Here is a 17,730-nt window from a genome sequence, read left to right as displayed (position 1 = left end):
GAGCACGAACAAGGGCATATTCGTGTTCGCTCATTTAACTTTAAAAGAACATGGACACTTAATCGAACAAATATTTATGTTAATGTTCGTTTATTTAAAAATGGACATATGTGTTCGTTTATGTTCTTTTGTTTAAAATCTAAACGAACATAGCTGAACAAAGATAAACGAACATATACGAACAAATGTAAATAAACACAAACAAACATAAACAAACTTAAATGAACACAAATTAACAAATATAAAACCTTTAAGCAAATGACCTATCCAAATAATATTTAATTATTTTCTATTAATACATAAATAAACATAAACAAATAGATATAAACGAACATAAATAAACAAACGTTCATGAACATAAATGAACGAACGGAACATGTGTTCAGGTTCGCTCGTTTAATTATACGAACACAAATTTTTTGTTCATGTTCATTCGTTTATTAAATAAACGAACATAAACGAACTTCCGTCGAACAAATCACGAACAATTTACCGAACGTTCGGTTCATTTACAGGCATACATGTTATAAAGAAACAAGGTGGGTGTTAATTGAGAAAAACAAGTCATGTATATATTAATTGGTATAATTCCGCCGAAATTATTCCTTGATAAACGCGTTTTCTATTTTTTTTTTCTTTTTTGACAGAATTACAAATTTTGTCCTTTAAAATAAGTCGAATTACGGTTCGTGTCCTTTGTTAAGTTTCCTTGCAGGCGGTGTACTTTAAACTTTTTTTTCCTACAAGTTTTGTCCTTTACGCTAACTGGGTTAGAAAAAGTCAGTTAAATGCCCTCACGTGAGACGCATGTGAGGGCATTTTTGTCTTTTCGTCTACCCTGCAACTTCATCATCATCATCTTCTTCTTCTTCATTTTGCATCTCTTTCTTCCATAACTCATCCACCACCACCAAACCCACCACCAACACCCACCTTCACCCCACCATTCAACCTCCAGCAACCACCACCAAACCCACCAACCTCCCCTCCCAAACCCAATTACATCTTCCAGACCAAACCAAAAACCCCAATTCCATCACCGGATCATAATAATAACTCAATCCGGAGCTTCCAATTCCGTCAACTCGCCGGAGCTTCCATCACAACTCGCCGGAGCTTCCATTTTCTCACAATCAGAGCATAATAATAACTCAATCTTATTGTTTAGTCACATATCTTGGTCAGCAGGCAGCCCGATAAAACCTTCATTTCTTCTCTCTCACGTTCTCTGCTGCCACAAACAAACAACACTGTAAGTCATTCAACTTCGCTAATTGATTCAAATTAACGTCTTCTTCCAATTAGGTTTTCAATAATATTCAATTCACATGTTTCCGTAGCTCTAATTATCATTTCGTTCAATTCCGTCGCCTAATTTCAGTTTGAACCGGTATCGTATTTCATTAATGCTGTGTTCGTTCTCGATGCTGATTATTATTGTGATTTGCAGGTTGCAGGTGATCAGTTGGACGAGTTAATGCAATCCTCCCACAAACCCACCAACACAATGGTCAACAACAAACGCAAAGCCCGACGAAAATGAATTCCACAAATCGGTTCCTTGTTCGTTGAAATTGACTTAGGGGTTTTGATTATTGGTTAATGACGATCAAAAATCATATACAAATTACCTGAAAATGTGTTGGGATGACGGCGAACGGACTCGCCGGAAAACGGTTCTTAGGTTAAGAATCACGATATCCAGAGGGAGTTTTGGAAGAAAGAGATGCAAAATGACAATATTGACAATATTGATTTTGTGTAACATGATGAATGAATCTTACATTTCTAGATGTAGATCTCTCCGGAATAAAGCTAGGCTATTTTACCAGGTTCTTAGGTTAGGATGAGTTATGGAAGAAAGAGATGCAAAATGAAGAAGAAGAAGATGATGATGATGATGATGATGAAGTTGCAGGGTAGACGAAAAGACAAAAATGCCCTCACATGCGTCTCACGTGAGGGCATTTAACTGACTTTTTCTAACCCAGTTAGCGTAAAGGACAAAACTTGTAGGAAAAAAAAGTTTAAAGTACACCGCCTGCAAGGAAACTTAACAAAGGACACGAACCGTAATTCGACTTATTTTAAAGGACAAAATTTGTAATTCTGTCTTCTTTTTTTCTTAAATAAAAGAAACATGATAGGCATGGTAGGTCTTTCACTACCGGAGCCCTTTAGCAAAATGATTGAAGTAGTCATACTCAGATGGTGACAGGCCGCCCATTAAGGCCAGAACCATAGATGTTGACGATTACAAGAATTTTCAAAGGATACGTCTATGTTATTGACCACTCAAAGAATTTTCAAAGAGTGGACCGTTACTTTTGACAAAAAAATATTTTTTTCTTTTATTAAATATATAAGAAAGTCAAGGTTATATATAATCAATGCTACAGAATTAATTGTAGATAGAAATTAAACAAGGTTAGCTCTAATTATATTTGTCTGATAGTGTGTGAAATGTGAATGCATCATCTACTCTAATTGTGATATAGTTAAAATTGGTTATGTAACTAGGTTTTCTTTATTTTTATGCACATACCAGAGAGGTGTACGTATGGTGTGACAAGCGACATGAACATTGAAAATCACGTAAATGTCATTTTTTTTAATTAGAAAAAGTTATAGCAATGTTGCAATACCATATATACTCAATAAAATGTTGTATTTTTATGGTATATTTTTTTAAAAGAAAAACTAATATATAAAAAGACAATTTAAAAATCGTGAAGAGAAGTTAGTGTAATTTTAACTTCTATTGTAACTTTTCTTCGTTGGGCGTACTCATTTTTAGTTTCAGCATTTCAATATGGTATCGATCACGTAGTAGCGTTTAAAATAAAATGTATTTTTATCTCTATTTTATTAAATATATTATATTAAAAACTGAGTCGTTCTAACCCACTAAAAGGATATAAAATATGATTTGATGCCTTCAATAATATATTTGGTGTGTGAATTATTTCCCTGACATAAGTAAAAACTTTTAATTAAGAAATTAATAAATGGTCACATATGAATAACACATTTGCATTTTTTAGTATCTCAAGATAAACAACAATTTATAGTTTGAACCAACACAATATAATATTATTAGAAATAATATTTAAATTGATATCATCAACGCAAACGTATATCCCTAACACATATTTTAATAATTATAATATAAAAATCTCGACGTGTCTATTAACGTGTAAGATTTGAGATCTTTTAGCCTAATAGTTCCCACGTTTGACATAATCCTTAATTAACAACCAACCAAGTATTCAAAATGTAACAAATATTTATTATTTATTACAAAGATATGTTGAATTCAATATTGATATTCTTTGCCTTTTTGAGAGTAAAAAAAAAAAACTTCGACCCGACAAGCAACCCGTTTTGATTCATTCTGTAAAACACGCTTAAAGCTGGCACAAGCTTTGAATACGATGTCAAAGCACCACATGCACACTTATATATAAATATGTTCATATCTTTTTTAACACTTATCATATTATAATCTTTGTCTAGGAAATTAAAATTAAAAACCAGCAATGAAGTTTGGAAAAGAATTTGATTCACAAATGGTGCCTGAATGGCGAGAAGCATACATGAACTATAACTATCTCAAGATTCTCTTGAAACAGGTCTTGGTATTCCACAGGCGGCCAGAGAATGATCATGCGAAAACAAGGACGGTTGCGCCGTCGAAAGCGGCTTCTTTGAAGAGAAGGGTGTCTCTTTTTAGAGCCTTTAGTGGACTAACTAGTAAGTATGGTAATAACAGTCCTAAGAAAGACAGTGAAGATGAAGTGATATTAATGCAGACAGGTGATGAGGAGCAAGGGGAAGATGGGAGGAGTTACCAGACGATTTTTCTCCGGTCGTCCGAGGAAGGCGGAGACCTTGAGCTTGTGTTCTTTAGAGGACTTGATCATGAGTTTAATAAAGTTATTGGTTTTTATAAAAGTAAAGTGGAGGAGGTGGTGAAGGAGGCTGAGGAGTTGAGTAAACAAATGGAAGCCCTCATTGCTCTTAGGATTAAAGTTAATAATCCCTCTGCCGCCGCAGCTGCCGCGGTGACTCCGTCTCCGTTCATGAATGAAGGAAACACAGGTAGTTAATTTACTTAAAAACATTACGTTACAATAGGTTTCATGATCGAATACATTTTATTCTTAACATGAAAACAGTGAGAACCGATTTGTTGCTATTAACTTATTATTAGGTTTGTTTATATAATTGTTTGTTGTTGTTTTTTGTTCGTATTTGCTGATTTCCGATTATGAGACGTTATAAATATTTGTTGATTTACATTTTGTTGTTATTATTAAGCTTTTTTCTTATGCTGTTATAAGTATTTGCTGTTATTATTTTGTTGCTGATTTTGATTCTTTTGTTGTTATTATTAGTTTTTTTTCTTTTTTATTATAAAACATCGCATTACATTACAACAGTCTTAACAATGCTGAAAGGTTAATCTTGATAAACGTTTAAAGTCTTGAGTTTGAGTCGGTCATATAAGTTTATCGAGTTGTTTAAAGTCGTTATGCTATCTTTTAATTAGGATAAATTTATAAGTAGATTGGCAGGGTTAATAATTTGTGTAGTCTTATTTTCAGTTTGATTATATTGATAGAGTCGATCAATCGTTCTTGATCAAAATTGTTTCGTTCTTTTAATTCCGATTTCCAACAACTATGAACAAAAATATTTACTGACTTTTGATAAATGTAACTTTTTAGGTTCATATCCATTGGAGGTGATTCATGAAGAGCAACAAGAGAAGAGATCAGAGGTTACTAAAGGACACAAGATGGCATCTTTAGAGGTTTTAAATCATGTAAAGATCAATGCCACGACCGAAACACCGTTATCCACCATGAAAAATGTTTTCAAAAGTTTAAATTTTGACTTGCATTTCAACAAAAATGAAGTTAGAGAGGCGCAAGAAAAGTTGAAGCAAGCGTTTATTGAGTTTCATGAAAAGCTTCGGTTTTTAAAGAACTACGCGTAAGCATTATATTAGTCACTTTAAATGTGAAATGAATTTCGGTTACAAAGTAACTAAATTGTATCTTGAATTACAAACCAGGTTCTTGAATCAGTTAGCATTCTCTAAGATCATGAAGAAGTACGATAAGGTTAGAAATTTTCGGTTTTTGTCATAATTCATACGTGTCTCACTCTCAGTGTCTCTGCGGGCTCAATTGCTGACTGAGAATATTATTATTGCAGATCACATCAAGAAACGCGTCCGATGCTTACCTGCAGATGGTTGAAGAATCTTACTTGAGTCAATCTGATGAGGTATGAAACTACGGTTATTACATGATTGTTCTGGCACTTCAAAATCGGTTAAGATATTAACATTTAACAAAAAATTGCTTCAGGTTTCTAAGCTCATAGAACGAGTCGAAGCAGCATTCGTGAAGCATTTCTATAACGGGAACCGACATCAAGGAATGAACACTTTAAGGCCGAAAGCCAAAAGAGAGAAGCACCGTATAACATTTTTTGTTGGTAAGTTAGTTAAGATTAAAGAACCTGTTTTTGACTTGCTACTAAAACTTGATAACTAATGTATTAACTGTTTCAGGCTGCTTCTTTGGATTCTCGTTAGCACTTATGATTGCGATTATTGTAAGTGTACACGCTCGAGATCTTCTTAAAAGCGAAGGTCGAACTCAGTACATGAATACCATCTTTCCATTGTACAGCATGTTTGGATTTCTGGTGTTACATATCCTGATGTATTCTGGAAATGTGTACTTTTGGACACGTTATCGTGTTAACTACTCGTTTATATTTGGATTCAAGCCGGGCACCGAATTGGGTTTCAAAGAAGTTCTACTTCTAGGTTCTGGTCTATCAGTAGTCACTCTTGCAGCTGTACTCTCAAATCTTGAAATGGAATTGGATCCCGAGACTAAAAGTTACAAAGCGATTACTGAATTACTCCCTCTGGTTTTAGTCATTGTAAGCAACTCCTCTTTTCCCTTGTACTTGTATACAGTGTTGTAAAAGTCGGATTCCGAGGCTGACTAGTTGGTCCTCGGACCCCTACCTTGGAGACTTTTTCCAAGTCAGCCTGGATTAGTCGGAGGCGGTCAAAGTCGGTCAAAAGTCGGGCTATGAATTTCTAAAAGTCGGTAAAAGTCAGACAAAAAGTCGGGCTAGGCGGCTAGGGTTCTCTAAAAGTCAGTTAAAAGTCATTCAGAAGTTGGCGAGTCAGCTAGAGTACCCTTTTGACGTGAATTATGCTTATTTTGACAAATATATAATGTCTAAAAATTGATTTTCTTTATATTTATCATGTCCGGGTACTCTCCGAGTACTCCCAACTCCCCAGTCGGCTGCCTAGGGTGCGCCTAGCGACATTTGTAACATTGCATATATATAGGAATGAGTTATTAATTATTGATTTAAATGTAAACTATGTTTTGTAGGCTGTTATTTTGATAACAATATGTCCGTTCGACATCTTCTATCGGGCAAATCGTTTTTTCCTGCTGGTCTGTTTATGGCATTGCATTTGCGCTCCGCTTTATGCAGTCACACTCCCTGATTTCTTCTTGGCTGACCAGTTTACTAGTCAGGTATGATTCAAATTTCGAAAACATTAAAGAAGGACCGTACTCAAGTTCATAAACTAAAACTTATTAATTTTATAACTCGTTATTGTTTCAGGTTCAATTATTGAGAAATCTACAGTTCTATGTATGCTACTATGGTTGGGGAGACTTCAAAACAAGGGACGCCGAACAATGCAACAATAGTGAAGTTTATGATGTTCTTTTTATTATTATCGCGGTTATCCCATATTGGATTCGAGTCCTACAGGTACATATACAATATAACACATTAATACATTATGGTTTCATTTGTAAGATACTAAGATGCATGTTTGTTGATTATTATTTTTGTATGAATGTGTAGTGCATAAGACGCTTGTGTGACGGGCGAGATTCTACACAAGCTTTGAACGGACTAAAATACTTCTCTACCATTGCTGCGGTTGTTACACGGACAATCTACAGTCAAAGAAGAGGAATAACCCTGAAGATCATATCTGCATCTACCTCCGGAGTCGCAACAATATTCAGTACCTACTGGGACATAGTGATGGATTGGGGTCTGCTATGTAAGGATTCCGAGAATCCATGGCTAAGAGATAAGCTTATCTTGCCACACAGATCTATCTACTTCATAGCAATGGTGATTACTGATTACAAATTACTACTTAGCAGTTGTAATACGATATGCAACTAATAAACATTTTGTACTTTGCAGGTATTGAATGTGATACTGAGACTAGCCTGGATGCAAACTGTGATGGATTTCCATGAAGCCCCTTTCCTCCATAGAAATGCATTAATCGCAATCGTTGCGAGTTTGGAGATTATTCGACGTGGAATATGGAACTTCTTCAGGTATGGTTCGATTCGTAACTGTGAATACATGATATTTATATCATTAAAGTGTAATATAACTTTGAAATGAATGAATTTAGGTTGGAGAATGAGCATTTGAACAATGTTGGCAAATTTAGAGCTGTGAAATCGGTGCCGTTACCTTTTAGCTACGAGGATGGATACAAGAATCTTTAATTCGTTTAGTGATTGATTTATAAATTTATAATAGTAATAACAATAGCAGGTTGTAAAGAATCACCAGTTTTGTGTCTGCATAATGAAAATTTCATTGGCATTTCATTGATGCATATTGTTGTTGCATATTAATTGTTTTTTGAACGCCATGCTTTATTAACGATACCATCATAGCCGCCCCGGTCAGCTAAAAGAGCACTACGTCTCCCAATCTAAACCAACTACTTTCCCTCTATTTCTTTCCCATATACATATAAGCCGTTTAATATCTTCCTTGATTCTATTAATCTGCACCCGTGTTGTTGGTTACTTTAGTGTTATAAACATGATTTTGATGATGTTGGATTAACTTTATGATCTAGTAAATATTATTATTTATTAACGAGTTAGGAGATGCGGTAGTGCAGGCTCGTTTAATAATAATTTTAAGATCATCACAATTTTTGGTACAAGGTTTTCTCACAAAACTATCAATCAAAATTCTTGTTCTCAACATATCTTGGTCTAGTCCGATTAAGCATTGTCAAATAGTTCAATCTGATAGCGGCATCACGATTCCAAGATTAATCCAAGTTGCTATATTTAATTCATCATCATGTTATTCAATCACGCATCATTTACGGGTATGTAAATTCTGTTTATTCAACAAAGATTAAACTATTTGATTGCACTGATTGGAAAATAGTAATCACATATTGGATTTGGGGTGCATCGAATTGGAATTAGTGTTGGAATTAAGAATTGCTATGGTTAATATTGTGATTTGTTATCAACGTATCCTCTCATTCGATTAAGCCAATATAAATACAAATTACAATCAGATAGAAAAGATAACAATATATCCAAAAACTATGAAATGATACTATACAATAAATACAAAATAATATACAGAACACTATGCTCGCTAATAAATATATAGTCATCAAAATTAGATTATGTTTTGCATTTGACTTTTTGAAATATTGGTCTGTGATATATGGTGGCGTGGGATATTGAGTGCAAAGAAGGATTTTCTAAAATTCAAAAACAAACGTTTTATGACTTTATCCCAAATAGTTTTGAGTAAACAGAAGGATTCACTGATGTAGCATTTTTCATGGGAAAATTCACTAAATAACCTTAAGTGGAGAAAAGTACTAAAACTAGCTCAACCATCCAAAAAAATTCTAGAAAGTCTGGCGAACGTTGTCAGATCTGATAGATTGTAATTCGCACCGGCGGGTGTTAACCACCAATCAGAATTAGACACGTGTTCCAAGCTCTCTTCCTCGTCCATTTTTGAACAAAGATCGTCAGATCCATGAAGTTTTGTGGGCTTACCAAAATTGTTGGTCACGACGGTTTTTAAATTGTTTCCGCTGCCGACAGCATTTCAGAGCTTGAGAAAGAAAAAAGAGAACTCGTGGGGTTAATTTGGAAACCGTCGTCCCACATACAAAAACCGCAGTCTCCAACGAGTTTCACGGGACAAAATTAAAAGTCTTGGGGTAGTGGGGTTAATTAGGAAACTTCTCTCTTAATTGGATCATTTTAGGAATTTTTCCCTTTTCATGGTTTAGAATCATTGCATATGCATTCTATAACGTAATAAATTATGACAATCAGAAATAAACGAAAGTTTAACTGGGACTATAGTTATCCCAAAAAGAAGACTTAAGTCTTGTTTGGGATGTGGAAAATAGGGACATCAAAAGTCTGATTGTCGAATTAAGTTTGCGGGTGGAAACGAATTTTATTTGAGTTTGTCATAGTGTGTTGAAGACCCAAATTAAAGTTAATAACATAACTGTTTGTCCATATAAGTCGCTGCATGTCTGAAGCGATGGTACTCACATGGGGTTGATGGGCCACGGTCCTGGTATAGTCGGGAAGAACCCATTGGGTTGGGAAATAAATAAAACCCAATCTTCAGGTTTTGTTTTGGACTCAGAAAGTCCAATCGTTCTTAAAAACAATTCGGTTGAGAATTGTGTATCATTTATTTCTGGATCCTTTTATGTACAGGATGACATGCTTGCATAGTGGGTAGACTCGGGTGCTATGAGTCACATATGCAAGGATCTGAAATGGTTTGAAAATTTAGAATCAGTTGAAGATGGATCTGTACTTTGAATGGGAAATGTAGCAACTGAGCCTATCAATGGAATTGGGAAAAGTCATACTTGTATTTACATCTGAAAAGCATTTGTTGTTGAATCATGTGTTGTACGTTCCAAGGATTCGAAAGAATCTTCTGTCTGGGATTGTTTTTAATAACTATGATTTTAAACAAGTTATTGAGTCGATAAGTTTATATTATCTCGACATTAAATCGTTTTTGGATTTGGATATTTGTGTAGTGGTATGTTTAAACTTAATATTAGTGTTCCATTTGCTATAGAATCTGTTTGTATTGCATCATCATCTGATAGCACGGTAGATTATGTTTCTAATTTATGGCATGCTAGATTAGATCATGTGAATTATTTTAGAATGAAAGAGATGTCTAAAATTAGTTTAATACCGGCTTTTGACATGCATCAAAATAAATGTCATACTTGTGAATTAACAAAGATTAAAAGAAAACCATTTAAAAATGTGAAAAGAAATTCTAAGGTATTACAACTCGTTCTTTCGGACTTATGTGACTATCATAGCACCCCCTCACTTGGTAATAAGAAATATGTCACTGCTTATGTTGATGATGCAACAAGATATTGTTTTTTATATCTTGTGCATGCTAAAAATGAAGCACTTGATAAATTCAAGGTTTACAAACAAGAAGTTGAATTGTTTCATGGTGACTTTATTGAAACTCTTTGAAATGATCGGGGAGGGATGTATTATGATCCAATATATTTTCAATCAATTGGAATAATACGTCAAACCACAGCATCATATGCACCACAACAGAATGGTGTGGCTGAAAGGAAAAGTAGAACCTTGAAGGAAAGGGTAAATTCCTTGTTATCTTACTTTGGTTTGAGTAATGGGTTCTGGGGAGAGGCTATGCTTACGGCATGTTATTTATTAAACAGAACTCTCAATAAAAAGAATAAAAACTTGTTATTAGTTATGGAAAAAGAAACCTCCAAACTTTAACTAGTCTGGGGTTGTAGGGCTGTTGTACGTCTTACTACGCCTAAGATAAAGGACTTGGATGAAAAGAGAATAAACTGCATTTTCATAGGCTATGCAGAAAATTCAAAAGCTTATAGGTTCTATGTATTAGAGCCTAATGACTAAGTTTCTGTGAACACCGTCATAGAGTCTAGGGATGTTGTCTAGTAGAAATGACAGTGTAAGGTAGCGTTTGGTATGCATGAATGATAAAGAGAATGGAATGATTCATTGTGTAGCAGTGAAAAAAGTGGTGTTTGGTTGCTCAATGGAATGGAATCATCCATTACACATGGAATCCCATTCCATCAAAACCATTCCTTCTTACCCCCCTTCTTTTTTTTCATTCCATTCCTCATTCACCTTACTTTCTCAACAACACCATCACCACCTAACAACAACTACCACTACTATCGCCATCACCGACACCTTACCGCCACCATCGCCACCACCACCATCCACCGCCTCTGCCACCACCACCTTACCACCAGCACAACCACTGCCACCATCATCGCTGTAACCATCGAAAATATTGTCGCCGCCACCGCCTGACCATCACCGCCACCCTACCATCGCCATCACTACCAATGCTACCACCGCTTGACCACCGCCACCCCACCACCACCGTCGCCACTGCCACCACCATTTTCGTCGCCGGAGCTAACACCACCACTGTCGCCATTGCGGTTTTTGTTTTGTTTTTTTTTTTTTTGTAAAAAAAATTATTTTGAGATAGGAGTGTTTTTATTATTTTTATTTCAATCATACAATTTTTTTGGATACCAAACAACATAAAGTAATAATTCATTTCATTCTCATAGGTTAACCAAACAAGACAAAGGAATGGAATGATCCATTTCATTACCTTGTCCATTTCATTCCTTCTTCCATTCCATTCCATCTTCATTCCATTAACTCCAACCAAACATACCCCAAGAATTTATGGTGGGCATCACGATTTAAGGAAAAAAATGTTGTGAATGGGAGTTATAGGGAAGAAGAAGGATCGGCGTGAGAAAATGAGTGGGAGCGTAGAGAGAAACCGCACTTTAATTGTTATATTATAATGTTGAGATTTAATTTCAGAGAATTTCTAGGGTTAGAATTTAGGGGAAAGAAAAACAGTTACAAAGTTGTTTTGAATTATTTAAATGATAATAAATTCCAAGGTTGTAAGATATATATGAGAATTAATGAATGGAACCAATAAGAATTGGCTAAAATGAGTTTTTTTAATGGATATATAGATATGTTCGAATGTAATAGTGTACTCTTTTTTTTTATATAAATCGTTGTAATACCATAATTAAGTAAGCTTAAAATTCAAAGTGATGATAAAAAAAGGCACTTTATATGCTAGATATGTTCTATGCCAGGCGGCTGTTGGTAGAGGTGTTAAATCAACTTGATAGCTTTCTGGTTAATTAGGTCTATTTAGTCAGGCGTTTAAGAAATAAAAGTTAATCCGCAATCCGATCCTATTAAGGTCCGTGTTTGTTGGGTTCAGGTTAATTGGGTTTCGTGTAATTTACGTTATTAACCGTCATTATCCTTTTCACATTTGACTTGGTCTTGCAGGTAACGCTCAATAATTAATTCCTAGTTGAAGACGCGGTCAAACATTGAAGATTAGGATGCTGGAGCAATTATAGCCACCATTTAATGATAAAGATATGCAAATTGTAACTGATCCATGATACTCACCAGGACAATTAATGCTCGTTATTGCTTGTAATTGATAGTTTTGACTCGGGTAACTATAAATAGGAGTTTGTAAATCGCATAAGACACGAACACACACTGGACCGCTGACTTGTAACTAGAGCAGTGATCATAGCAACTTCCAAGACTTGTAATCACCGATTTTACTTAATATAATTGAGGCAGTGGGATAGTTTTCCCCTTCCGAGGTTTTTTGCCGGAGATCCTCTAAGGATCGAGGGTTTTTCCTCGCTACATCACTTTGTCACTCGTACCATTTACTTATTATTTTGTTTACAATATCAAGCATCCCACCTCACATTCAAAGTTTTGTTACTTAACTATCCTCGTGTAATTTTTGACAAAACAATCACCTCATCAAATTTTTGATGCCACTGTTTAGATGCTTGTTTCAAGATTTAACAAGTTTACACACTTTGTGTTCTTGACCAAGTTATACAAAACCCTCATGATGTTTCATGTATACCTCCTCTTCCAATTCACCATTTAAGAGTGCAGTTTTCATAACCATTTGGTGAATTATTAAATTATGAATTGAAGCAAGAGCTATAAGAAGTCTTATAGTGGAAATTCTTACAACCGGAGCATAGGTATCAAAGAAATCAACTCATTCTTTTTGCCTTGTATAACCAATTTGGCTTTAAACTTATCTATAAGCAAAAATAGGTATGGTACCAAGGTTTTGAGATTTCAGGACCGGTACGGTACGGTACCGGTATTTTCCTAATTTTACCTTAAATACCGATACTGAACTGAACATTTCGATACCGGTACCGATACAAAAAATTTGCAATTTTTGAGATCGGGATTTTCGGTACCGTACCGGTACCGAGCTCATCCCTAGTCTAGTGTGCAACAAGTGTCAGTGATAGACATCTATTTGTCTTTTCCGTCTTAGTTCGTTATATTAATAAACAAATTTTTTGTCATTTATTTGTTGTATTTAATTAATTTATTATTTACTATTTATTATTTTATTTGGTAGATGATTTTTAATAATTCTTTCAGGGTATGTTTGGTTGGAAGTAATGGAATGAAGGGGGAATGGAATGGGAGAATGAATGGAATGGACAAGTGAATGAAATTGATGATTACCATTTCTTTGTCTTGTTTGGTTAACCTATAGGAATGAAATCAATTATTAATTTTTATTGTTTGGTATCCAAAAAAATTGTAGAAATGAAATAGAAATAATAAAAACACTCATATCTCAAAATACTTTTTAACCCAAAAAAAAACCCTACAATGGCGACGGTGGTAGCTCTGGCGACGAAAATGATGGTGGCGGTGGCGATGGTGGCGGCAGCGGTGGTGGTGTCGGCGGAGTTGGTGATGGTGCCAAAGGTAGTGGTTGTTAGGTGGTAGTGTTGTTGAGAAAGTAGGGTGAAGGAAGAATGGAATAAAAAAAAAGAAGGGGGGTGGGAAGGAATGGTTTTGATGGAATGGGATTCCATGTGTAATGGATGGTTCCATTCCATTGAGCAACCAAACACCACTTTTTTCATTCCCACGTAATGAATCATTTCATTCCTACTGTCATTCCTGCAAACCAAATGCTACTTCAGTCTTTTCCAAGTCGTTCAATTAACAAACAGGTAATGGTTCTTATTGCCTCTATTCTTTTACTTTTCCAAACTCTAAATTCAATCTTCTGGTCTTCGATCAATTAGCCAATGATTTATGTCGCTTACATTGTTGTTGCATAAGTTTCATATTACTTGTATTTGTTATTTTACTGATTTTCATTCTTTTTAGTTCAATCAGGTACATGATTTTTAACAAACATAACATTATTCATGGGCACCAGGTTAGGGTTTCTTCATTTTCTAGCTCTTTTTTTTAATCAAGAAATGAATAAATATAGCATTATTCATGGGTATTAGGTTAGGGTTAGGATTGACTCACCTAATACTGGATAGGGTTAAGAAAGTATAAACCGAGCAACTCGCCAACAAATACCTTATAGGGTCTGGAAGGATGCTAATGGTGTTGAGCAGGTTGAGGTTACTCTTTTTAAATTCATTTGATTAATATAATTTTGCTTAGGAATATACATTTGTTTAATTTATTTAATGATATGTTGATTTTATATTCTTAGCCCCACATGAAAAATATATAATAAAACAATAGTATGAAGTTTTTGTGGAAGATGATGAGACATAGTCGATTCATGAGTTAAGATTATTGTAAAAGAAAAAGAAAAGCGACAGGAATTGGAATGTTATGGTTTCAAGATTGAAGGTGCTCGTTTTCTTTCATAAATGTGCATTTTCATCATAGGAGTATTTGTTATATATAGTTATATAATATTGTATTTGTATTGTCAGGGTGATGATATTTCGGATTTGGACATTAATTCACTTGAGGAGCTCAAAAACCTAAATGTTGAGGAAATAACTAACATCTGTCATGCAAAGATAGAGATTGACATGATACTTTATGTATGTAAGAATGTGTGTGCGTGTATGTATTTTTTACTAACAATTTGCTGATGTTGGTTGTTGATTACATAGGCATCATACAGGTAATGATGCTATATGTTTCGCTAACTGCTTAAGGCTATTTGTAGTAGATGTATTAATTTTAAAATTTTGTCACTACTAAAAGTTGGTACTATATAATAATTATTGGTACTATATGATAATTATTTCTTGCATTCTCTACACGTGAGTCTGGGACCTTTTTATTTATCATCTTTTCTTAAGTTACTATGCATAGGCTTGTAAGATCTTCAGGTTAGATTCATCAAACTTGCAACGCCTCCTTGTTTTAGAGCTCCATTATAATATATGTTGTATATAAACAACAAAAAGTTTTTGTTGTAACTGAAAATTCGGTTTTCAAAAAAAAAACAAAAAATTTGCCGTCGGTTAATGCTTCGGTTCGGTTTTTTCTGCTCATTTTTCGGTTAATTTGGTTTCGCTTCGGTTAATTCGGTTTTCTGCTCACCACTACATTCTAGTATGTAACTTTATTTTTTGTAAGTTTATGATTTTCAATACTTTCTTTCCGTATGAATATGAATTGCAATTATAAATCATGTTGACGTTTCAAAAACGTATTCAAAAATATCTTGTCGTTTTAAATGACATGTGTGTACTCGACGATTTGTATATTTCCGCCCGTGTCATACACGGGTCGGTAACCTAGTAATATAAATATAAACATAAATGAAGAGGTATGTACCCGCCTCAACACCGAGCGAGGCGGGTCAACCCACAAGATATAGACAAGAGGCTTGAAATCAAGACTATGAAGGCACAAAGCCAAAAACTATGCGCATGGCGCATATCACATATGCTCACGCATATCACATATGCTCATGCATCACATGCTCAGGCATCACATATGCTCATGCATCACATGCTCAGGCATCACATATGCTCATGCATCACATATGCTCAGGCATCACATATGCTCACGCATCACATATGCTCACGCACCATATATGCTCACGCATATCACATCTGCGCGTGGCGCATCCGCGCGTGGCGCATATCACATGCTTGTGCATATCACATCTGCGCATGAAACATCTGCGCGTGAAAATAAAGAGAAGACCTCGCGCATCCTCAGGATAGGCGCATATCACACATGCACATAATCAACCTCGTCCTTATCCAAATCAGGGTAAGGACAACCTTGATTGTGCACGTCAGACAACCTTCCACAAGGTATCTTTTTAAGGAATAAGAATATGCTGATGTTGACAGCTGCCAATGAAAGGTGGACAACTCAGCAAAACCCATGTGCTACCACGTGATTGCACATGGATCCAATGAAAAAGCACCAGGTGTCCCAAGGACACTTGGCGCGAAGCAATAGGAGGAGGCCAAAAAGGCCCTAATTGGGTCTGAGCCCAATCATTGGAAACCCTAGCACTATAAATACCACATCAACTCCACAAGGAGAGGTATGCCCTATTACACAGTATTCAGCTATATTAAGCAATACACTCCAATTTCCTTACTCCCAGATTATTATCTTCTCCTACAAACTCTTATTCTCACACCGGAGGGTTACCCCAAAGAGGACCCCTCTGTCCCTTTCTGAGGGGTAAGTTTACGGTGCTGTTCATTTTGTAGGTGGAAGAATCCAGATTCCAGAGAACCATCGGTGAAATAGCATAATCACACCCGAGGAAAGTTGATCGTCTACCAGTGAGTTGATCCACGTTTCTTCATTGGCGCCATCACCTGTTACAACGGCAACAAAATCTCATCAGTTCTCTAAAAAAAAAATTTTCACCATGGTTTCTGGTGTTCGTAACGTCGATCAAGTTCTGGAGGATATTGAGCGTGAGGATGTTAATGGGGGACAGCAGTTTCTGAGGGTGCCGCGTGATTCTACGCGCACCACCAGTAACCATCCCTTCATCACAACTCCTCATAGCCAGACTGAAACTCCTCCAGACGATCTCACGTTCCAAAATCTTACCGGCGCGAAACAAAAAGGACCAATGGGTCCAGAAGATGAAACCAATGACCCTAAAGAATGGCTCATAAACGAGCAACGACGTCTAATGGACAAGTACAATGAGCTGGTCAAACACAAAAAGTCAGCCGACTTAACACAAAGGCTAGCGTTTGACAAGCAAACCGTTCATGGAACAAGAAGGGCGCGCGTGCCGGAAGAGGGTCACTCTGTTCACACTGAACACGCTGAGTTTAGAGATGAAGAAGTGCACAGCATGAGGAAGACGCGAGATACTCATGCAGGAGGCTCACAGCTCCGCGCGCACATGAACGTGACGCCTGGAGCCAAAGCCGACATGGATCTGCACACACCGTACAGCCCACCAGTGAGAGGGCAAGTGGACGTAACCACACCGTACAGGCCAGCCATCTTGGTGAAACATTCAAAATTCACTGAGCGCATCGCGAAGGCTCCCATTCAGCACAAAACCAAGATGCCAAGTGGTTTGGGCAAATATGACGGCACAACAGATCCAGACGATTTCTTACAAGGTTTTTACAACACTGGAAACCTAGAAAGCTGGACGATGCCAACATGGTGTCACATGTTTGCTCGCTGCCTCACGGGCGCGGCGCGTGTCTGGTTCGAGAGCTTGCCAACTGGGCAAATCGATGGGTTCGAGGAACTATTGGAAAAGTTCCAAGCTCACTTCGTACAGCAGCGCAGACACACGCGCGACCCTGATGACATCATGCACTGCGTGCGCAGGAATGATGAAACGATTGAAGACTACATAACTCGTTTCAATCAGGAGTCTCTGGCAATCGGAGGTATCACCGAGCAACTCTTACGCGTGGCCTTTATACAAGGCGCGCGCAGTGATCAACTCCGCCGAGCT

The 17,730-nt window shown here is 36.3% G+C and overlaps 1 protein-coding gene across 1 annotated transcript; it reads left to right on the top strand.

The window, feature by feature from the left end:
• Window positions 1-3,527: 3,527 nt before the first annotated feature.
• On the top strand, window positions 3,528-7,612 carry LOC143611437 (phosphate transporter PHO1 homolog 3-like). Its single transcript, XM_077085635.1, has 11 exons — window positions 3,528-4,101; window positions 4,731-4,998; window positions 5,081-5,129; window positions 5,224-5,295; window positions 5,379-5,508; window positions 5,585-5,964; window positions 6,435-6,584; window positions 6,676-6,828; window positions 6,925-7,203; window positions 7,279-7,418; window positions 7,499-7,612. Exons 1-11 carry the CDS (start codon window positions 3,540-3,542, stop codon window positions 7,593-7,595), a joined length of 2,280 nt encoding a protein of 759 aa, XP_076941750.1. The 5' UTR covers window positions 3,528-3,539; the 3' UTR covers window positions 7,596-7,612.
• Window positions 7,613-17,730: the final 10,118 nt, after the last annotated feature.

The sequence above is a fragment of the Bidens hawaiensis genome, unplaced genomic scaffold (assembly GCF_021521415.1).
Source record: "Bidens hawaiensis isolate Kalapana, Puna unplaced genomic scaffold, B.hawaiensis_p1.1 tig00031118_1, whole genome shotgun sequence".
Lineage (NCBI taxonomy): Eukaryota > Viridiplantae > Streptophyta > Magnoliopsida > Asterales > Asteraceae > Bidens > Bidens hawaiensis.
Note: the sequence above shows the minus strand (reverse complement) of the source record. Positions and strands in the feature narration are given on the sequence as shown.